The sequence below is a fragment of the Salvelinus fontinalis genome, chromosome 24, assembly GCF_029448725.1.
Source record: "Salvelinus fontinalis isolate EN_2023a chromosome 24, ASM2944872v1, whole genome shotgun sequence".
NCBI lineage: Eukaryota > Metazoa > Chordata > Actinopteri > Salmoniformes > Salmonidae > Salvelinus > Salvelinus fontinalis.
This window is the reverse complement of record NC_074688.1, coordinates 44,135,610-44,159,662: the sequence shown is the minus strand read 5'-3', so window position 1 is coordinate 44,159,662 and position 24,053 is coordinate 44,135,610. Positions and strand designations below refer to the sequence as shown.

The window sequence follows — 24,053 nt, the reverse complement described above, 5'->3', positions numbered from 1 at the left end:
TGTGATAAAAGAAATAAAAGCTGAAATAAATCATTCTCTCTACTATTATTCTGACATTTCACATTCTTAAAATAAAGTGGTGATCCTAACTGACCTAAGACAGGGAATTTGTACTGTGATTAAATGTCAGGAATTGTGAAAAACTGAGTTTAAATGTATTTGGCTGAGGTGTATGTAAACTTCCGACTCCAACTGTAGGTACGTGGTTGCAAAGGGCATCAGTGTCTTAACAGAGCGATTTGCCAAGGCAGGATACTCCGATCGCGGCCCAATCCAGAATTTCTGTGAAATTCATTTTCCACAGAACAGCTTGCTGCAATTTCAATGCAAGGCTCTCTTGTTCAGATATCGGTAAGTGGACTGGAGGCAGGGAATGATAGGGATAACGAATCCAGTTGTTTGTGTCATCCGTTTCAGGAAAGTACCTGGGTAATTGCGCACTCAGGTGCTTCACTATATCACATTTGACATTGTCCGTAAGCTTGAGTTAATTTGCAGACAAAAAATCATACAATGATGGAAAGACCTGTGTGTTTTCCTTGTTAATGCAGACAGAGAAGAGCTCCAACTTCTTAATCATAGCCGCACATTGAATATCGTTGCGGAGAGTCCCTGTAATCCTAGATTCAGATTATTCAGACGAGAAAAATCATCACCCAGATAGGCCAGTTGTGTGAGAAACTCGTCATCATGCAAGTGAAAATGATGGTCAGTAAAGAAAACTTGAAGCTCGTCTCTCAATTTAAAAAAAAAACGTGTCAATACTTTGCCCCTTGTTAACCAGCACACTTCTGTATGTTGTAAATGTGTTACATGGTCGCTGCCCATATCAGTGGATCGTGCAGAAAATACACGAGAGTTCAGGGGCCTTGCTTTAACAAAGTTAACCATTTTCACTGTAGTGTCCAAAACGTCTTTCAAGCTGTCAGGCAACAAGAGCCTCTTGGTGGAGGTTGCCGTGTACCAACATGAACAGCAGCTACTTTTGACTATCATACGGACCGTTAGTGGAATTCCCGCGAGAGAGTAACGGTTAAAGTGATTGGACGTTAATTATTTGACTAGGCTACCTGTATTTGACATTGTGTTGTTATTTCACTGAACACTAGACGGTTTAATTGTATTTTTTGGCAGTGAAACGAGGCGTCTCGAGGAGAGAGAAAAACATCACCCAAATGTATAACCTCGTTGGAAATTTGGCCCTCAGCACTCTGGGTATACCTGACATAGACCACCTGACATAGACCACCTGACATAGACCACCTGACATAGACCACCTGACATAGACCACCTGACATAAATCACCTGACATAGACCACCTGACATAGACCACCTGACATAGACCACCTGACATAAATCACCTGACATAGACCACCTGACATAAATCACCTGACATAGACCACCTGACATAAATCACCTGACATAGACCACCTGACATAGACCACCTGACATAGACCACCTGACATAGACCACCTGACATAGACCACCTGACATAGACCACCTGACATAAATCACCTGACATAGACCACCTGACATAGACCACCTGACATAGACCACCTGACATAAATCACCTGACATAGACCACCTGACATAAATCACCTGACATAGACCACCTGACATAGACCACCTGACATAGACCACCTGACATAGACCACCTGACATAAATCACCTGACATAGACCACCTGACATAAATCACCTGACATAGACCACCTGACATAGACCACCTGACATAGACCACCTGACATAAATCACCTGACATAGACCACCTGACATAAATCACCTGACATAGACCAACTGACATAAATCACCTGACATAGACCACCTGACATAAATCACCTGACATAAATCACCTGACATAGACCACCTGACATAGACCACCTGACATAAATCACCTGACATAAATCCCCTGACATAGACCACCTGACATAGACCACCTGACATAAATCACCTGACATAGACCACCTGACATAAATCACCTGACATAGACCACCTGACATAAATCATCTGACATAGACCACCTGACATAAATCACCTGACATAGACTACCTGACATAAATCACCTGACATAGACCACCTGACATAAATCACCTGACATAGACCACCTGACATAGACCACCTGACATAAATCACCTGACATAGACCACCTGACATAGACCACCTGACATAAATCACCTGACATAGACCACCTGACATAAATCATCTGACATAGACCATCGTGAGAGGCAACCTTGAGAGGCAACTTTGAGAGGCATCCTTGAGAGGCAGCTTGACTGGGATATTATAATTACGTTTAGGTGTTGGGTGTTAACCAGAAAGTTGTAGTAATTATCTCTTTTCTTTGTTGTTGTTGTCTAACAATCATATTTCTCTCTCTCTCTTCCAGGACGGATATATAGACTTCGTAGAATACATAGCAGCAGTCAGTCTGATGCTGAAAGGAGAAATCAACCAGAAACTGAAATGGTACTTCAAACTTTTCGATCAGGACGGAAACGGCAAAATTGACCAAGATGAAATGGGGACAATATTCAAGGTGGGTTTCTATATTTATTTATTATTTATGTCATTTAGTTGCTGTGATTTTATAACAGGGATCTTTATCAGGCTCAGAGCCTCGAGGAACATTATAAACTCTCTATATCTCCACTGAAAATAGACTTCAGAGAGATTAACTGTGAAGGGCTCAGAAAGGTTTAAATAGCCGACAACTAGATGGGTACACATCAACAAAGGGTTGCTAATCTAATCCTAACCTAAATATATCCCTCACTAGTGTATGTTGTCGATCAATCTGCTGCATTGCTAGCTAGCTACACTGGAAATTATATAGCAGAAAAAGATACTGTGGAACTCTGAGTTGGATTCAGTTTCTTATTCATCCTGTTAGATATGGTCGATTTAAGTCACCACAAAAACGCAGTCATTAAAAAAAATGTCTTATCCTGTTTAGAGGAAACATTTCCTATAAGAGTGGTTTTTTTAAAAGGCTTATCGGTGAACTAAGAAAATAGAGTGGTATAAAAAAAATACGTAACGGTAACTGACTGTGGATTGGCTTCAAACAGACCAAACGGACAATGGACTCTGAGGAGATATTCTGGGGCCTGGTGTTTACTCTTTACATCTCAGAGTAGACCAATCGGACAATGCTACTGACTACTCAAGCTCTTATAGGGTCCTCAATTATCTGGCCTTCCTCCTAAAGTGGGCACTTGTTCACTTCCTTTCACTGATTTGAAAGGAAATGACTGGTAAAAAAAATCTAAATATGGTGGAAAGTCGCACTACATGTGGGAAGTAACGAATGAGTACCAGGAAATGACAGAGTCCCAGAGGACGACAGAGTCCCGGAGGACGACAGAGTCCCGGAGGACGACAGAACCCCGGAGGACGACAGAGTCCCGGAGGACGACAGAGTCCCGGAGGACGACAGAGTCCCGGAGGACGACAGAGTCCCGGAGGACGACAGAACCCCGGAGGACGACAGAACCCCAGAGGACGACAGAGTCCCAGAGGACGACAGAACCCCGGAGGACGACAGAACCCCGGAGGACGACAGAACCCCGGAGGACGACAGAACCCCGGAGGACGACAGAGTCCCGGAGGATGACAGAACCCCAGAGGACGACAGAACCCCAGAGGACGACAGAACCCCAGAGGACGACAGAACCCCAGAGGACGACAGAACCCCAGAGGACGACAGAACCCCAGAGGACGACAGAACCCCAGAGGACGACAGAACCCCAGAGGACGACAGATGACCCAGAGGACGACAGATGACCCAGAAGACGACAGAGTCCCGGAGGACGACAGAACCCCGGAGGACGACAGAGTCCCAGAGGATGACAGAACCCCAGAGGACGACAGATGACCCAGAGGACGACAGAACCCCGGAGGACGACAGAACCCCAGAGGACGACAGATGACCCAGAGGACGACAGAGTCCCGGAGGACGACAGAACCCCGGAGGACGACAGAACCCCAGAGGATGACAGAACCCCAGAGGACGACAGAACCCCGGAGGACGACAGAACCCCAGAGGATGACAGAACCCCAGAGGACGACAGAACCCCGGAGGACAACAGAACCCCAGAGGATGATAGAGTCCCAGAGGATGACAGAGTCCCAGAGGATGACAGAGTCCCAGAGGATGACAGAACCCCAGAAGACGACAGAACCCCAGAGGACGACAGAACCCCAGAGGACGACAGAACCCCGGAGGACGACAGAACCCCAGAGGACGACAGATGACCCAGAGGACGACAGAGTCCCGGAGGATGACAGAACCCCGGAGGACGACAGAACCCCAGAGGATGACAGAACCCCAGAGGACGACAGAACCCCGGAGGACGACAGAACCCCAGAGGATGACAGAACCCCAGAGGACGACAGAACCCCGGAGGACAACAGAACCCCAGAGGATGATAGAGTCCCAGAGGATGACAGAGTCCCAGAGGATGACAGAGTCCCAGAGGATGACAGAACCCCAGAAGACGACAGAACCCCAGAGGACGACAGAACCCCAGAGGACGACAGAACCCCAGAGGCCGACAGATGACCCAGAGGACGACAGATGACCCAGAGGATGACATGAAAGTCTAAAAATACTTATTTCTAGTGATATTCTCTGTGACTTCAGCTCTTTGTTCTGTTTTGGTTACTTCAGGCTATCCAGGACATCACCAGATGTTATGATCCTCCTACGGAGGAGATTGTGACCCTCATCTATGAGAAGGTTGACATAAATAACGAAGGTAAGAATGATCAACATTTAGAGAAGTACATTTATTGAAATGGATGATCTTACCCATAGTACAGATAGGTATTCTAGCGGGGGGGGGGGGGGAATTTAAGTTAGCTTTTTAATGTTTCAATTGCTATCCTCTAGGAAGCCAATGTGTATCTTGTTCTATATATGTTTGAATTGTTCACACCTCCAGGTGAGTTGACTCTGGAGGAGTTTATCGAAGGAGCCAGGGACCACCAAGACATCATGGAGATGTTGGGAAAGATGATGGACCTCACCAACGTTCTACAGATCATTGTCAACGGACAGAAAATGCAGGTCAAATCACCCGAATGATGATGACGTCACTTCCTGTTGCACTTCCTGTTTGATGGACTCAGAATTTACAGAATGCAACGCAGAAAGGTTGTTGAGAAAGAATAGGATTGTCTGGGACGGAAAGAAATTATAGTGGAATGTTTAATATATAATATATGGAGAAAATGTATAAAAGAACAAACGACCAACTTGAGCATCTTGATGAGAAGGTGAATATACATGAATGGGAGGGAGCCAAGTCCCAAATCTCCATCGACCAAGAAGACTGAGTTGATGTAAGGATAATGGAACCATGCCATGAGGCCATGTGACCCGTCTTGCCTACTCTATGTTCTCTATTTCTACATGCCGATTGTCGTTTCACCCTTCTCCAGAAGTCCCATCATAGATTTAACCACGGTGGAAACCCTCTAGGCAATGATTACACCAATGAAATACTTTGAGATCAATGACAGGAAGTGTGAAAGTGCAAGTGTAGAGATTTGGGATGCAACCTATATGTTCTCTCTGTGTGTATCACTTGAGTGGAGCAGAGGAGAGACCTTTTCCTCATCTTCCTCCTCTTCCTCCTCCTGGTGCTCTCACAGTCACCACAGCTCTCTCTAGTCTTCCTCCTGTTCTCACAGTCACCACAGCTCTCTCTAGTCTTCCTCCTCATCTGACAGTCACCACAGCTCTCTCTAGTCCTCCTCATCTCACAGTCACCACAGCTCTCTCTATCCTCCTCCTCTCACAGTCACCACAGCTCTCTCTAGTCCTCCTCTTGCTCTCACAGCAACCACAGCTCTCTCTAGTCTTCCTCCTCCTCTGTCACCACAGCTCTCTCTATCCTCCTCCTCTCACAGTCACCACAGCTCTCTCTAGTCCTCCTCATCTCACAGTCACCACAGCTCTCTCTATCCTCCTCTTCTCACAGTCACCACAGCTCTCTCTAGTCCTCCTCTTGCTCTCACAGCAACCACAGCTCTCTCTAGTCCTCCTCATCTCACAGTCACCACAGCTCTCTCTAGTCCTCCTCCTCTCACAGTCACCACAGCTCTCTCTAGTCTTCCTCCTCCTCTGTCACCACAGCTCTCTCTATCCTCCTCCTCTCACAGTCACCACAGCTCTCTCTAGTCTTCCTCCTCCTCTGTCACCACAGCTCTCTCTAGTCCTCCTCATCTCACAGTCACCACAACTCTCTCTAGTCCTCCTCTTGCTCTCACAGTCACCACAGCTCTCTCTAGTCCTCCTCATCTCACAGTCACCACAGCTCTCTCTAGTCCTCCTCTTGCTCTCACAGTCACCACAGCTCTCTCTAGTCCTCCTCCTTCTGCTCCTCCTCTCACAGTCACCACAGCTCTCTCTAGTCCTCCTCTTGCTCTCACAGTCACCACAGCTCTCTCTAGTCCTCCTCTGTAACGGTCTTAAAACACACTTTGTCACCAAGTGATATATTGTTCTTAGAGGTCTTTTAAGAGAGGAGGTATAAGTGCTGTTGACAGAAGCAAGCCCTTATACCATAACAGACGGGTATGGAACTTTAGTGGCGTTCTCTGGCTGGTGACTAGGATTCTATGCATTCCTATTTGTATTCAGGCTAAAATATTTAAAGAAACTGAATAGATGTATTGTATATCCTCTTATTCTAAATAAATGGAATGGAATTGTTGTTTTTCAAAACAATTATGGTACGTTATAGATATTTATAATCGTAAGCAAATGTTTGAGAAAAAATACATTTTTACAAAGTAAAAACGTCCAGGTTTCTGAGTTACTAAAGATGTTCCATATTTTGTTTTAGACTGGATGTTGAAAGTGACCATACATTCTAAATTCACACGTGTCCCGTGGGTTGGGACTGATCTCAACATTAGACTACTTTTGGGGTTCTGAAAACCCAACCGTTCTTTTGTATTGTTTTTGTACCATCATCTTTGAAATGCAAGAGAAAGGCCATAATGTATTATTCCAGCCCAGGTGCAATATACATTTTGGCCACTAGATGACAGCAATGCATGCGCAACGTTTTAGACTGATCCAATGAGCCATTGCATTTCTGTTCAAAATTTTGTATCGAGATTGCCCAAATATGCCTAATTTGTTTATTAATAACTTTTTATGTTCAAAATTGTGCACTCTCCTCAAACAATAGCATGGTATTCTATCACTGTAATAGCTACTGTACATTGAACAGTGCAGTTAGATTAACAAGAATTTAAGCTTTCTGCCCATATCAGATATGTCTATGTCCTGGGAAATGTTCTTGTTACTTACAACCTCATGCTAATCACATTAGTGCGCGTTAGCTCTACCATCCCAAAGAAATTTTAAACATGTTTTTTTGGGGTTGCTTTAACAATTGAATCAATACAACCATTCTAAATAAACGTACAGATTTCCTGTTGATTAAATAAAGGAAGTGGTTCAACAGCTTTAACATGATACTGCAGGCATCCAAACATCGAGCCATATAACGTTTTTATAGCGTCTTAAAACGACCCTGTCTTCAATAATGTCTATGGCTAACAAAACTTCCAGAATCATACATTTGGATGCTTGCTTATAATGAACGATATCCCCTCCACGTGCTACAATCCTTACCTCCTAAGTACTTAGTTGACATATATTTAACCCTACAGTTGTCTATTTCTAACATGCTTAGATCCTGGTGTTTCATTTATCAGCACGACTGAATAAGGCCTCGTAGAGGACCTACGGACCCATGGTGCCAGCTTCCAACAGCAATAACCATTTATTCAACAGTAGAGGACCTCCGGAACTATGGTGCCAGCTTCCAACAGCAATAACCATTTATTCAACAGTACAGGACCTCCGGAACTATGGTGCCAGCTTCCAACAGCAATAACCATTTATTCAACAGTAGAGGACCTCCGGAACTATGGTGCCAGCTTCCAACAGCAATAACCATTTATTCAACAGTAGAGGACCTCCGGACCCATGGTGCCTGCTTCCAACAGCAATAACCATTTATTCAACAGTAGAGGACCTCCGGAACTATGGTGCCAGCTTCCAACAGCAATAACCATTTATTCAACAGTAGAGGACCTCCGGACCCATGGTGCCTGCTTCCAACAGCAATAACCATTTATTCAACAGTAGAGGACCTCCGGAACTATGGTGCCTGCTTCCAACAGCAATAACCATTTATTCAACAGTAGAGGACCTCCGGAACTATGGTGCCTGCTTCCAACAGCAATAACCATTTATTCAACAGTAGAGGACCTCCGGACCCATGGTGCCTGCTTCCAACAGCAATAACCATTTATTCAACAGTAGAGGACCTCCGGAACTATGGTGCCTGCTTCCAACAGCAATAACCATTTATTCAACAGTAGAGGACCTCCGGACCCATGGTGCCTGCTTCCAACAGCAATAACCATTTATTCAACAGTAGAGGACCTCCGGAACTATGGTGCCTGCTTCCAACAGCAATAACCATTTATTCAACAGTAGAGGACCTCCGGAACTATGGTGCCTGCTTCCAACAGCAATAACCATTTATTCAACAGTAGAGGACCTCCGGAACTATGGTGCCTGCTTCCAACAGCAATAACCATTTATTCAACAGTAAAGGACCTACGGAACCATATTGGTGCTTGTAAGTAAGCATTTCACGGTAAGGTCTACACTTGTTTTATTCGGCGCATGTGACAAATAAAGTTTGATATGCTTTTGATTTGATTCGAACTTCCAACAGAAATACAACTTCTTCAACAGTAGAGGACCTACGGAACCATATTGGTGCCAACTTCCAACAGCAATAACCATTTATTCAACAGTTTTAAATTTGCTGCTGCTGTGAAGTCCTTTTGCTTTACTACAAAATGACACACAACTGTGGCACTGTTGGATTGTAATGTAGGGTGTTACTTAGGAGTTTGAGCTGTTCAGGTTAGAGAAGTTACACTGCAGATGAATAACTAACTGGCATTCATTTACAGAATGTACTTTAAAAAAAAATATTTGTCCCAACACTAGGGTTAGGGAAGGGGTAGGGCTGTGGCGGTCACGAAAATGTGTCAGGCGGTGATTGTCAAGCAAATAATGGTGTTTGATACCATTCCACTTATTCCGCTCCAGCCATTACTACCAATCCGTCCTCCCCAAATAAGGTGTCACCAACCCCCTGTGGAAGCGATAGATCCCAAATTAATACAACTCTTATTTTAAAACTAAATTAAAACTACTAACTTATCTTATTTAATTGTTTTATTACAAAATGTGGCTGATCGGCAGAATGTTTAGCTTAAAATGTTGATAAACTATGAGGTTATTTCTTTACATTATCGGTGCAGCAATGTGCACAGAGCACTATTTGTATTTATTAGGGATCCTCAGCAGCTACACTTCCTGGGGTCCAAAACACATTAAGGCACTTACATATAAAACAACACATCATATATCATTAGTACACCACTACATATCTACAATACTAAATGTATAATACCACCATACAACAATATTACAATGTATACATGTGTAGAGTCTGAGTGCTGGTGATTGTGTGTGTATGTCTGTACCTGTGTGTAGGTACAGTGTGTGTACCTACTTGTGTGTGTGTGTGTGTGTGTGTGTGTGTGTGTGTGTGTGTGTGTGTGTGTGTGTCTTCACAGTCCCCGCTGTTCCGTGTGCGTGTGCGTGTGCGTGTGTGTGTGTGTGTGTGTGTGTGTGTGTGTGTGTGTGTGTGTGTCTTCACAGTCCCCGCTGTTCCGTGTGCGTGTGCGTGTGCGTGTGTGTGTGTGTGTGTGTGTGTGTGTGTGTGTGTGTCTTCACAGTCCCCGCTGTTCCGTGTGCGTGTGCGTGTGCGTGTGTGTGTGTGTGTGTGTGTGTGTGTGTGTCTTCACAGTCGCCACTGTTCCATAAGGTGTATTTTTATCTGTTTTTTAAATCTAAATTGTACTGGTTGCATCAGTTACTTGATGTGGAATAGAGTTCCATGTAGTCATGGCTCTATGTAGTACTGTGGAATAGAGTTCCATGTAGTCATGGCTCTATGTAGCACTGTGGAATATAGTTCCATGTAGTCATGGCTCTATGTAGTACTGTGGAATAGAGTTCCATGTAGTCATGGCTCTATGTAGTACTGTGGAATAGAGTTCCATGTAGTCATGGCTCTATGTAGTACTGTGAGCCTCCCATAGTCTGTTCTGTACTTGGGGAATTGTGACCTCTGGTGGCATGTCTTGTGTGGTACGCATGGGTGTCCGAACTGTCTGTTAGCAGTTTAAACTGGCAGCTCGGTGCATTCAGCTTGTCAACACTTCTTACAAAAACAAGTAGTGATGAAGTGTGATGATATTAATTAACAAAAGTTTCGATCTGAATGTGTAAATAGTCAGGAATGATTCACAAGGAAGGTGGATCCTTTTGAATATGAAAGTGGATGAAAAAGAGATGTGGCTCATTAATCTATATGGTCCAAATCAGGATGATCCACACTTCTTCGAAAACATTTATACCAATTTATTGAAACTTACAGGCAACAAATGATCTAATCATTACGGTAGGAGACTATAACACAGTGTTAAGTACCTCAATGGACTGTAAAGGTAATCACTCTACAAACTATCGTCACCGTGCCCTTCTAAGGAAATCACAAAATATTATGGACACATTAGAAATATTGGATATTTGGAGACTAAAAATCCCCGACCTTGTGAGATATACATGGAGGAGACTTGTATAGTCAACTTGACTACTTTCGAGTCTCTTTCTCTCTTGCATCAAAGGTTAAAAAAGTGTTCATAGGAGACAGAATGCTATCGGATCATCATCTAATTGGCCTTCACATAACTCTTATAAATTTTCCACGTGGACGGGGATATTGGAAATTTAATCAAAGTTTACTGGAGGACAACTTATTTTTTAACTAAGACGAAATTATTTATAATGGAATTTTTCCAGTATAATAATAGGTGAAGCAAATCCCCTTATTGTTTGGGATACCTTTAAATGTACCTTCAGGGGTCATTCAATTCAATATTCATCAATAATAAAAAAAAAAGCAGTTTCTGGCTAAAGAAACAAGAATAAAAAGGGAAATCCATTAACTAATACTACAGGTAGATGGCAATAAAAACGATACTACAGAGATACAAAACAAGTTAGAGGGAAAACAAAAAGAACTTGAGAAACTTATTCCAGAACGATCTAATGTAATCTATTACAAAAATGAAGCAACTGGATGGAATATGGAGAATAATTCTTCCTGTACCTCCAATTCAGAAACGCTCACAAAAAAGAATTGACAGAAACTCGTTACTGAAGACGGAGTCATCTATGATTCTCCGAAGGATATTTTAAAAGATGAAGCTAATTATTTTAGGCAAATGTTCTCTTTTCCATCTCATCCTTTCCCACTGTATAAAGATTACGGTAAGGAATTATTTCCAAATAATATAAAAAATTGAAAATTAAAAAATGCACAGAAAGACCAATGCGAAGGCCAAATTACAAAGGAATAACTTTTTGAGGCTATTGAATCTTTTCACTCTGGAAAAACCCCAGGGCTTGATGGCATAGAGGTATAACAAGTATTTTTTGATATACTAAAAGCTCCATTGTTAGATTGTTTTAACTACTCCTATAGCAATGGTAGTCTGTCAGGTACTCAGCAGGAAGGTCTGATTTCTCTATTATTAAAACAAGACCCAGATGGCAAATATAAAGACCCAGTCTATGTAAAAAACTGGAAGCCCCTTACACTTCAATGTTGTGATGCAAAAATACTAGCGAAATGCAAAGCACTCAGAAGTTTACTCACTTACTGATGGCGCTGCCTATTCCTGATGATTCGTTTTTCAAATCATACGAGCAAAAAATATTTCGCTTTATCTGGGACGCTAAACCAGACAAAATCTACATAATCAATATGAATTGTGTGGGTTGAGATTATTAAATATAAAAGCACTAAACCTCTCTCTAAAAGCTTCACTCATTCAAAAGTTTTATTTGAACCCTAAATGGTTCTCAAGTAGATTAATAGGAAAAGCTCATCCATTGTTTAAAAATGGCCTTTTTGCCTTTGTGCAGATTGCCATGTCTCATTTTCTATTAATTGAAAATAATACTTTTTTCAAAGTATCTGTCTTTTTCAAACAAGCATTACAGAGCTACAATTTCAATGTCATCACCCTGAAGAGATAGAACAAATATTACGAAAAATATTATGGCTGAACTCAAATGTGCTGGTTGATAAAATACCTCTATTTATGGGAAAGATGTTTGAAAAGGTTATTTTGTTCTTAAATGATATTGTAAATTGGAATGGTAGAGTTATGTCCTTCATGGAGTTATCAGAATTGTACGGGAAGATCTGCTCAGTCCAAGAGTACAACCAATTGATTACAGCATTACCCCAAAAATGGAGGAGGCGGGTGGCAGCGGGAGGAGGTAGGGAACTGGTCTGTCTGCCCAATATAAAGGATCAAAACTGGAGGAGGTAGGGAACTGGTCTGTCTGCCCAATATAAAGGACCAAAACTGGTGGAGGAATAGAAATAGCATAAATACAAAAGTATACCAGTTTCATTTGAGGACCAGGATGTTGACAACTGTGCCATACAGATTGCAAAATAGTTGGGAAGAGATTTTTGATGTACCAATTCCATGGTACGAGTTGATATATGGTATGGTATGAGTTGGTATGAGTTGATATATAAAACAACGCAAGATTCAAAACTTCGTGCTTTTCAGCTAAAATAATTAAATAGAATTCTTGCCACCAACAAAATGTTGAATATTTGGGGCATAAAATCATCGAAGCTTTGCAGATTCTGTTGTGAGGATACAGAATCAATAGACCATTTATTTTGGTATTGCCCTCAGGTAGCCTGTTTCTGGTCTCAGGTTCAGGAATGGCTGAAAATGCATACTCTAGCATTGATCTAAAACTTACCCTAGAAATAGTACTCTTAGGAGATCTGGAGAGACCGGGTCAGTCAATTACTAATATACTAATACTCTTAGTAAAAGTATTTATCTTCAACTCGCAATCTGTGGATTCTATTCGATAGATTGAAATTGTACGTTAAACATCACAGCATAGTTGAAAGATATGTGTTGCGTAGGAACCCGAAGTGGGTGGCCAGCAGAGATAGATGGGATGGGCCGAGAGAAGCTGAGGGTTGGTATGTGGAATTGGAGACAAGTGGGAGTGGAGTTGCTCTGCGGGAGATTTTTTATTTTTTCTTCCTGTGCTTTTAGACTGTGGGCGGAGTCTTGAATGGTTGAGGGACAGCTATTGGGGAACTGTGGGGAGATCTTGGAGGGTTCGAGTTCACGTTTTTTGGCCTGGTGGTAGATCGGTCAACATGCCCTTGAGCAGGACATTGACCCTGCATGCTTCTGTGTGTCTCTCTGAATGGGAGTCTGTTGGATGACTGGTATGATGTAGTTATTGAGCAGCTTCACTGCAAGTATATTGTATGTTTCGAATATTCAATAAAAAAATATATAATAATAAATAAAAAAAGTAGTGATAAAGTCAATCTCTCCTCCACTTTGAACCAGGAGAGATTGACATGTTAGCTCTCTGTGTACATCCAAGGGCCAGACGTGCTGCACTTTTCTGAGACAAATGCAATTTTCCTAAGTCTCGGACCACACGACCACACGACTGAACAGTAGTCCAGGTGTGACAAAACTAGGGCCTGTAGGACCTGCCTTGTTGATAGTGCTGTTAAGAAGGTAGAAACTAGGGCCTGTAGGACCTGCCTTGTTAATAGTGTTGTTAAGAAGGTAGAAACTAGGGCCTGCAGGACCTGCCTTGTTGATAGTGCTGTGAAGAAGGTAGAGACTAGGGCCTGTAGGACCTGCCTTGGTGATAGTGCTGTTATAAAGGTAGAGACTAGGGCCTGTAGGACCTGCCTTGTTGATAATGTTGTTAAGAAGGTAGAAACTAGAGCCTGTAGGACCTGCCTTGTTGATAGTGTTGTTAAGAAGGTAGAGACTAGGGCCTGTAGGACCTGCCTTGTTGATAGTGTTGTTAAGAAGGTAGAAACTAGGGCCTGTCTTGTTAAGAAGGTAGAAACTAGGGCCTGTAGGACCTGCCTTGTTGATAGTGTTGTTAAGAAGGTAGAGACTAGGGCCTGTAGGACCTGCCTTGTTGATAGTGTTGTTAAGAAGGTAGAAACTAGGGCCTGTCTTGTTAAGAAGGTAGAAACTAGGGCCTGTAGGACCTGCCTTGTTGATAGTGTTGTTAAGAAGGTAGAAACTAGGGCCTGTAGAACCTGCCTTGTTGATAGTGTTGTTAGGAATGTAGAAACTAGGGCCTGTAGGACCTGCCTTGTTGATAGTGTTGTTAAGAAGGTAGAAACTAGGGCCTGTAGGACCTGCCTTGTTGATAGTGTTGTTAAGAAGGTAGAGACTAGGGCCTGTAGGACCTGCCTTGTTGATAGTGTTGTTAAGAAGGTAGAAACTAGGGCCTGTAGGACCTGCCTTGTTGATAGTGTTGTTAAGAAGGTAGAAACTAGGGCCTGTAGGACCTGCCTTGTTGATAGTGCTGTTAAGAAGGTAGAGACTAGGGCCTGTAGGACCTGCCTTGTTGATAGTGTTGTTAAGAAGGTAGAAACTAGGGCCTGTCTTGTTAAGAAGGTAGAAACTAGGGCCTGTAGGACCTGCCTTGTTGATAGTGTTGTTAAGAAGGTAAAAACTAGGGCCTGTAGAACCTGCCTTGTTGATAGTGTTGTTAAGAAGGTAGAGTAGCGCTTTATTATGGACAGACTTCTCCCCATCTTAGCTACTGTTGTATCAATATGTTTTGACCATGACAGTTTACAAGCAGTTTAGTCACCTCAACTTCCACATTATTCCTTACAAGATTTAGTTGAGGTTTAGGGTGAATGTTTTGTCCCAAATACAATGCTTTTAGTTTTGGACATATTTAGCGCTAACTTGTTTCTTGCCACCCACTCTGAAACTAACTGCAGCTCTTTGTTGAGTGTTGCAGTCATTTCAGTCTCTGTAGTAGCTGACATGTATAGTGTTGAGTCACCTGCATACATAGACACGCTGGCTTTACTCAAAGCTGCCTTGTTCAGGGGCAGAACAACAGATTTGTACATTGTCAGCTCGGGGATTTGATCTTGCAACCTTTCGGTTACTAGTCCAATACTCTAACCACTAGGCTACCCTGCCGCCTCTACGCTCTAACCACTAGGCTACCCTGCCACCTCTACGCTCTAACCACTAGGCTACCCTGCCACCCCAAATTTTTATTTATTTATTTTATTTCACCTTTATTTAGCCAGGTAGGCCAGTTCACCTTTATTTAGCCAGGTAGGCCAGTTCACCTTTATTTAGCCAGGTAGGCCAGTTCACCTTTATTTAGCCAGGTAGGCCAGTTCACCTTTATTTAACCTGGTAGGCCAGTTGAGAACAAGTTCTCATTTACAATTGCGACCTGGCCAAGATAAAGCAAAGCAGTTCGACACAAACAACAACACAGAGTTACACATGGAATAAACAAACATACAGTCAATAATACAGTAGAAAAATAAGTCTATATACAATGTGAGCAAATGAAGTGAGATAAGGGAGGTAAAGGCAAAAAAAGGCCATGGTGGCGAGGTAAAAACAATATAGCAAGTAAAACACTGGAATGGTAGATTTGCAGTGGAAGAATGTGCAAAGTAGAAATAGAAATAATGGGGTGCAAAATAAATAAATAAATACTGTAGGGGAAGAGGTAGTTGTTTGGGCTAAATTATTGATGGGCTATGTACAGGTGCAGTAATCTGTGAGCTGCTCTGACAGCTGGTGCTTAAAGCTAGTGAGGGAGATAAGTGTTTCCAGCTTCAGAGATTTTTGCAGTTCGTTCCAGTCATTGGCAGCAGAGAACTGGAAGGAGAGGTGGCCAAAGGAGGAATTGGCTTTGGGGATGACCAGAGAGATATACCTGCTGGAGCGCGTGCTGCGAGTGGGTGTTGCTATGGTGACCAGTGAGCAGAGATAAGGCGGGGCTTTACCTAGCAGAGACTTGTAGATGACCTGGAGCCAGTGGGCCTGGCGACGAGTATGAAACGAGGGCCAGCCAACGAGAGCATACAGGTCGCAGTGGTGGGTAGTGTATGGGGCTTTGGTGACAAAACGGATGGCACTGTGATAGACTGCATCCAATTGATTGAGTAGGGTATTACATACACTACGTGGCCAAAAGTATTAGTGGATTCTGCTATTTAGTGGATTCCCCTTCGAATTAGTGGATTCTGCTATTTCAGCCACACCCGTTGCTGATAGGTGTATAAGATTGAACACACAGTCATGCAATCTCCATAGAAAAACATTGGCAGTAGAATGGCCTGTACTGAAGACCTCAGTGACTTTCAATGTGGCACTGTTATAGGATGCCACCTTTCTAACAAGTCAGTTCATCAAATTTCTGCCCTGCTAGAGCTGCCCCGGTCAACTGTAAGTGCTGTTATTGTGAAGTGGAAACATCTAGGAGCAACAACGGCTCAGCCACGAAGTGGTAGGCCACACAAGCTCACGGAACGGGACCGCCGAGTGATGAAGCGTGTAGTGTGTAAAAATCCTCAGTCCTCGGTTGCAACACTGCCGAGTTCCAAACTGCCTCTGGAAGCAATGTCAACAAGAAATGTTCGTCGGGAGCTTCTTGAAATGGGTTTCCGTGGCCGAACAGACGCACGCACACAAGCCTAAGATCTGCTAAATGCTAAATGTCTGCTGGATTGGTGTAAAGCTTGCCGTCATTGGACGAATATGGTTTGGCGGATGCCAGGAGAACGCTACCTGCTCGAATGCATAGTGCCAACTGTAAAGTTTGGTGGAGGAGGAATAATGGTCTGGAGCTGTTTTTCATGGTTCGCGCTAGGTCTCAGTTCCAGTGAAGGGAAATCTTAATGCTACAGCATACAATGACATTCTAGACAATTCTGTGCTTCTTATTTTGTAGCAACCATTTGGGGAAGGCCCTTTCCTGTTTCAGCATGTTTCAGCGTGAATTCCTTTGGGTTGAATTGGAATGCTGACTGCAAGCCAGGCCTAAACGCCAAATGTCAGTGTCCGACCTCACTACTGCTCTTGCAGCGAATGGAAGCAAGTCCCCGCAGAAATATTCAGTCACCACAGCTCTCTCTAGTCCTCCTCTAGTGGAAAGCCATCCCAGAAGAGTGGAGGCTGTTACAGCAGCAAAGGGGGGACCAACTCCATATTATTCCCCATGATTTTGGAATGAGATGTTGTACAAGCAGGTGTCCACATACTTTTGTAGTGTAAGTATAGGGGCATGGTGACTAGTGTACTTCCTGTTCCTTGGTCATGTACTACTCTACCACCCTTCACTTGTCTAATTTTAGGATTTTGTTCTGAGACAGCTAACCTGACAAGGACAGAGTACATCTGTATGCTAGTACCCCGACAATCAAAACAAAGGTGGCGTTGGTATGAAATGTGCTGCAATACTGGTATCACATTCTTATCATATCTGATCAAACTGTAATTGTGAAGGTTGTACGGTACACTTGACTATATGTTCAAATGAAACATTTTCCCCCCACTTAAACCCTTTAAATATGTTTTCATAAACTAGGTAAACAACGAGGTAAACAACTAGGTAAACAGAAAGAAAACAATCTATATCTGTTGGATGACAAATTAAAGTCATAACTGCCAGAGCATATGGGGTTGATTTGAGACGTCACGTGGTTTTAAGCCACAGCCTCAACGAAGAAAAACAAAGGTGATATTATGCACACATAACTTGAGATAACCGGTGCTGCAATGGGCAAAAGATTTCTTCATCCACAGTCAGCGTGTTGCACTGTCCATGGACCACTGCCAAACAAAAGAAAGTAGGGCTGTCCCTGACAAAAAAACAAAACAAATATTGGTCGACCAAGAGTAATCTTTTCCTGGTCAAAATTGGTCTACATTTTTTAAACGTATACTTTTCCATATATAGACACACTATGTTTGATGTAGGGTTACTGAGCTTGTCTGATGCTTTAAGCACGGCCATTAAAAATGAAGGCTCACAAATTACTAAAGCGGGAGCCAGAGATCAATATATCCTAACCAGAAGAAGAAACACAAACCTGTTCTGGACCAGCCTTCTCCAGCTGCTACTGCCTTACCAGATTCTGATGTTATGGTGCCTACCAGTAGAAGTTAATGTACCATTTCTACTGATCTGTATGCCAGTTATGATTTTCATGTGCACATTTTTGTGGAACAGCTGTAATTTAATTTATAATAAAGTCTTCATACCTCAAAATGATGTCTAAATTAAAATGATACAAATCTAAAAGTAACTTCTATTTCCATTGCCAATATGTAAATATAGCCTACATAAAGCCAACAAGTAAAAACATTGCAACCCACGCAGGTAGAAATATCCTGATAAAAAATGTATATCCCATAAATCACATTGGCTACGCACAGTCTGTCTGCAAGGAACCTGAAACATTGTATCAACTATTAACTTGATCCAGCCTGCTTGTGCTATCAAACTTGTATAAAATATTCTGGGCCCCTCATCGTTTCCCACGCCAGTTAGCTCGCAACAGACAGACACAGCTGTAGTTGCACAAGGGATAAGAAGTAAACCAACATGTACAAATGACTAACCTGCTCCCCGCACACTGACACGGTACCGCCTTTGAGGAACCTAACTGTACTTCTAGGACTAATCAGGTGCAACAAATAAATGAACAACTTGTAAATGGAATGAAATAAACCAAAAAAAAATGTTTTCTCACAAATGTAGCCTAGGTTGTGCGCTCTGCAAACAAGGTGCCCACATCTACAATGACAACGGTAAGACTGTAATAATAATACATTGAATGCATTAACAGAACATTGTTGATTAGAAATTATGGTAAATGTACTACTGGTGATACTGGTGTGTCACCCCCGTGGCCTCCACAATGGATTAGTCCACCCAGGTGTAACAGTATTGCTTCCGTCCCTCTCCTCTCCCCGACCTGGGCTCGAACCAGGGACCCTCTGCACACATCGACAACTGACACCCACGAAGCATCGTTACCCATCGCGCCATAAAAGCCGCGGCCCTTGCTGAGCAAGGGGAACAACTACTTCAGGTCTCAGAGCGAGTGACGCGGCTTTTGTGGCGCGATGGGTAACAATGCTTCGTGGGTCACTGTTGTCGATGTGTGCAGAGGGTCCCTGGTTCGAGCCCGGGTCGGGGCGAGGGGACAGACAAAAGTTATACTGTTACACAGACAGACAGACCTCCACAATGGATTAGTCCACTGAGACAGGCCTCTACAATGGATTTGTCCACTGAGGCAGACGTCCACAATGGATTAGTCCACTGAGACAGGCCTCCACAATGGATTAGTCCACTGAGACAGGCCTCCACAATGGATTAGTCCACTGAGACAGGCCTCCACAATGGATTAGTCCACTCAGACAGGCCTCTACAATGGATTAGGCCACTGAAACAGGCCTCTGCAATGGATTAGTCCAATCAGACAGACCTCCGCAATGGATTAGTCCACTGAGACAGGCGTCCTGTGTACCATATATATTTGCCACTGCTCGATTAAAAAAAAAAATCTGTCGACTAACAGCCCATCAACCAGTCAACTAAATGGGGTCAGCCCTAAAATAAAGCTTGTGAAAAGCAAACAATGACTTATTGGTCATTGTAACTGTAATGTTGAACCATGTCCCTCATAGGATCACCCTATCCTATTGCATAACTGCAGTTGACCTATTGGTCATGGTTCAACATTAGTTACAATGTCCCTCATAGGATTACCCCATCCTATTGCATAACTACAGTCTACCAGCCCGGACCACCTCAGGTAGGCTTATCGTAGCCTATAAAGCCCCAATACTCCCCCTCAGCTCCTTGCACTGCATTCAGGCTTCCAGCCCCATCCCCACCCAGGAAAAAGCCATCTCTGCCAGAACCGTCCATCCACCTGGAACCTCTGCCATGCAGTCTGCCGAGACCAACACCAAGCTGAACCGGGCTTGCCTGCTCCTGGCTCTGAGGCGCTACAGCGCTGCAGTTCTCAACATGGAACAAACTGTCCTCCTCCCCAGCCTACTCAGAGATGTGGAGTCAGACGAAGATGAAGCCTGTTTCCAGGACTGTCACTCTGCAACCGGAAGCTCCTGTAAAGACCTCTATGACTACTACCTGATGCTGAAGGCTGTCAGGAACACAGTGGAGAGTGGTCTGATCACGCTGGACGACCGCAAGACCCAGACCTACCTGGCCCAGAATAAGACCCTGGAGCCCATGCTGGAGGCTGACCCTGAGGCCCTGTTCCACTTCCACCTCAGGGGACTGTTCTCTGTCATGGGAAACCTCACCAAGAAGTCCCAGGGCGTCACGACCAAGTACATGGACATCATCGGAATAATGAATTAGAATAAGAAGACTCAGGTTAACCCCATCGACATAACAAGCAATACACTTTTGGGGGCTTGAACATAACTAAGATTTACAACTGTCAAGCTGTTTACATATACTGTCAATAACACCATGTCATGTGTAAAATTGAATTAAAAAGGTGCTTTTGTCGAAACTGACTTCTGCATGTCTTTGTTGTTTTTGAAATGTCCAAGACACTTTAATGATTAGAGTAAAAGAACACATACAGCAGCTACATTTGTTAGCTGATCTACTTCCCCATTATGTATTCATCAAGACTAACATAGCAGATAATGTTTGTGTGAATTGTAAACAGCTCAGAATTGTGTCCTCATGATCTTCAGTTAAAGATGCAATTAGTTTAAATCAGCTACATGTTTACTGGGGGGAGGGGGGGGGGGGGGAAGTGTGACACCAATCAGGCCCCCCCGAGGACTGGAACTGCCCAGGCCTGCAACCTGTAACAAGCTTGCAGCTCGACTTGGTGATCGAAGCCTGGGCATCCAAGGCAACTGTCACATTGAATTATGCTATTCTATATCCGTGAACAACAGGCGATAATACGACCTATTATCTGAAACATAATGACAACACTTTATTGGAGAGGAATAATATTCTGTGTAAACAAGAGCACATTATTTGAGTAGGATTTATTTTATTATATACAAGACTCTTTAGGATTTTACATAATGTAATGGGTGATCGCATTAACACCAACTAGGGACTACATAGACAGGTGGTATTCTGTTCTCCTTCAGCCAGCCTCCTACACTCAGCGAATTGGGTGAAAAGGCTCCACAATCTCAGCAAATGTCTTCTTCTCTGTGGAGATTAACACACACAAAAACACTTGATTAAATATTGAATAAAAATGACTGACATATGTACATATCAGTTAGTTGCCCGAGTTTTGTGAAACAAGCTGGGTTGATTGCTCTGTGTATGTCAATGCCATATAAAATGTAAGAAATCAATATCAAAATGTGCCAATGACGTAACATTTGGTGCAGGATGGTAGGAATGGTATTTCTTTGCGGTCACAGCTGGTTTGTGACTAGAAGAAACAGGCCTGTGTAATTTATCTGATGCTCCATGAGAACATTATGAAGCTATGGGGGTGTTGTTGCTAGAATCTAGCCTAGTGATTGACTTGAACACAGAGGGATTCATGTCTTTCTATGTGAACATCAGTCCATTTACCTTTGTCTGAAAAGTTCTCTGGGTGGAGTCGTACGTATTCGTTCATGTCTCGGTCCAGTCTAGCGTATGTGTAGTTCTCGTGTTTGGTGACATGGTAACCAATGAACCAACCAATGGATGCCAGCAAGGCTTGCCGGTGAACACCTGCAAAGACAATGACAAATACAGGTGGGTTGATCGATACAGGTGGGTCCACCCTGTCCGCATATCATGATGACACTCACCGGTCTCGATCAATGAGAGAATATTTGAAATAGACAAGGCAGCAGCGTACACATTGTTGGATTAATTCATGGCGCAAAAAAACATTTCAATAAACAGAGATTTTTCTCAATTCAAACTGGACCCCCTGTAACTGTACACGGTCATTTTATGAGACTGCAGTTCCCACAAATCGAGAACATAGATAGTATTGCCAATTCCTGGGTAGTTGAAAAAAAATCCCTGACGTTTTTATTTATTTTTAAATTGGCAGACCTGTAACTTCCAGTGTAATAGGTATCAATTTGCGTGTGTGGGGGGGGGGGTTACATCCCATTCTGGTGTTACAATCTGTAGCTCGTGTTAGCCTAGATCAGCCTGGTAAAGTGTCATTTCTATATGATTAAAATACCTATAAAGCCTATTTTAATTTGTTGATGGTTACATCGACGCTATAAGACGTCCTGACATGACTGAGGATGGGTATAATTTGTGGAACGTTCCAACAGAAATCTGTTCCAAAAACTTGGTAAAGTACAAGGTTGTCAACAAACAAACGCATAAAAAAATAAACATGATCAATTCACCTCGCTAACTAGCTGCAGAACAGTGTAGCAACTCACCATGTAGCTTTTTATTAAATGTTTGTCGATAGGCTACTAGAGTGAGGACATTTTTCGGGAATAAACATGGGGAGTGAAACATTTTTAAATAGACCACTCCCTACCCGGTATCTTATTCTGCCGTTATACAACTTTGTATGTGTTGTTTGTTGGTAACCTTGTTATTTACGTGAAGTTTCTTTTTATAACAGATTCCTTTTGGAACCTTTAGCAAAATTATACCAAACACCATGACTGACATGCTGTCAGTCAACTGAAATGGCCACATTTCATAGACCAATCGATCCCAGTTATTGCAGACTAGAAGATATATTTTCCATCATTCAGTGTATTATAATGTAACGTTACCTTCTTGAACATTACATTTACAGAAGACAGTACATTTTTGTTAAGAATATAAGCTGGCAAGCAGTGTTCTGATGTTTGTAATCAGCTGTCAAGCTAACTACCAGTCACGGTATGTGTTTGTAGCCAGCGGTGTTAGCTAGCTGACTAACGTTAAATCGTTACGTTTGTTTGATAATTAAAACAGCTAGCTATTATATAGCCTATGACATTAAAATGACTTGACCTGGCTCTCGGTTGAGATCAAACTAGTTAGCTAACAGTTAGTTACGGTACTCTTGTTTAGCGGCTAGCGCTAGGCGACTCATGCTACAGTGAGCTAGCCATCCCTACCTGATTTCATGGGCGGCCTGCGGTTGATGGCATTCTGTAGCATCGCAGAGCACCAGCCGATAACACCGAGCCAGACCGAGTTTCGGTTGATTATTCCTGGAGGTGGAAGGGCCTTCGCCTCATCTGGGAGCCCCATGTCGGGAAAATACACTTATCCAAACAATTATTATAAACTGACTTTATTGACTAGCCTGTTAGCGCTTCACCTCACAGAGGAAACCAAGGGCATATTATTTAGCCGTTCAGTGTAACCGTGAAACCACTCCGTCAAGGAACCAAACAGATGGTTCCGCACAAAAATCTGATTCTTCTCTTTTTCAGTTCACAAAATTCCTTTTATTATAGGCAACCATATTTGCATGGTTTATTTTCATCAAAGATAAACACATTTTATTAATTCAATAATTTTGCCCCAACTCTCTAAAGTTGACTACATTTCAATTGGCCCTGACACTGTCTATAGCTTATTGTCCTATTTCTTATAGGACTGCACTGTTGGGTAGCGCTTACAAGTTAAACATTTGTACTTGTGCATGTGAGAAATACAACTTTAACTAGTTGATGGTTGGGAATATTTTGCAATATTATTATTTTTTTTAGCACTGAGGTAGATACAGTGCATTGGGAAAGTATTCAGACCCCTTCCCCTTTTTCCACATTTTGTTACGTTACAGCCTTATTCTAAAATGAATTCGATAAAAAACAGAAATACCTTATTTACATAAGTATTCAGACCCTTTGCTATGAGACTCGAAATTGAGCTCAGGTGCATCCTGTTTCCATTGATCATCCTTGAGATGTTTCTACAACTTGATTGGAGTCCACCTGTGGTAAATTCAATTGATTGGACATGATTTGGAAAGGCTGTCACCTGTCTATATAATGTCCAAAAGTTGACAGTGCATGTCAGAGCAAA

General features: G+C 42.8%; 3 protein-coding genes across 3 annotated transcripts in view; 2 read left to right on the top strand and 1 right to left on the bottom strand.

Annotated features, from left to right (window-relative positions):
• Positions 1-5,100, top strand: part of guca1c (guanylate cyclase activator 1C) — an 8,635-nt gene extending 3,535 nt beyond the window's left edge. Inside the window, exons 2-4 of the mRNA XM_055881033.1 lie at positions 2,385-2,534; positions 4,668-4,755; positions 4,942-5,100. Coding sequence (XP_055737008.1) covers positions 2,385-2,534; positions 4,668-4,755; positions 4,942-5,084 — 381 coding nt within the window. The 3' untranslated portion in view covers positions 5,085-5,100. The remainder of the gene's footprint in view (positions 1-2,384; positions 2,535-4,667; positions 4,756-4,941) is intronic.
• Positions 5,101-19,893: 14,793 nt separating this feature from the next.
• thrsp (thyroid hormone responsive) lies at positions 19,894-20,432 on the top strand. Its single transcript, XM_055880764.1, has one exon. The coding sequence runs from the start codon at positions 19,992-19,994 to the stop codon at positions 20,430-20,432; it is 441 nt and encodes a 146-aa protein (XP_055736739.1). The 5' UTR covers positions 19,894-19,991.
• Positions 20,433-21,070: 638 nt separating this feature from the next.
• Positions 21,071-23,405, bottom strand: ndufc2 (NADH:ubiquinone oxidoreductase subunit C2). The gene is made up of 3 exons (XM_055880766.1): positions 23,138-23,405; positions 21,636-21,779; positions 21,071-21,257 (listed from the first exon to the last, which is right to left on the bottom strand). The coding sequence occupies exons 1-3, from the start codon at positions 23,271-23,273 to the stop codon at positions 21,208-21,210; spliced, it is 330 nt and encodes a 109-aa protein (XP_055736741.1). The 5' UTR covers positions 23,274-23,405; the 3' UTR covers positions 21,071-21,207.
• Positions 23,406-24,053: the final 648 nt, after the last annotated feature.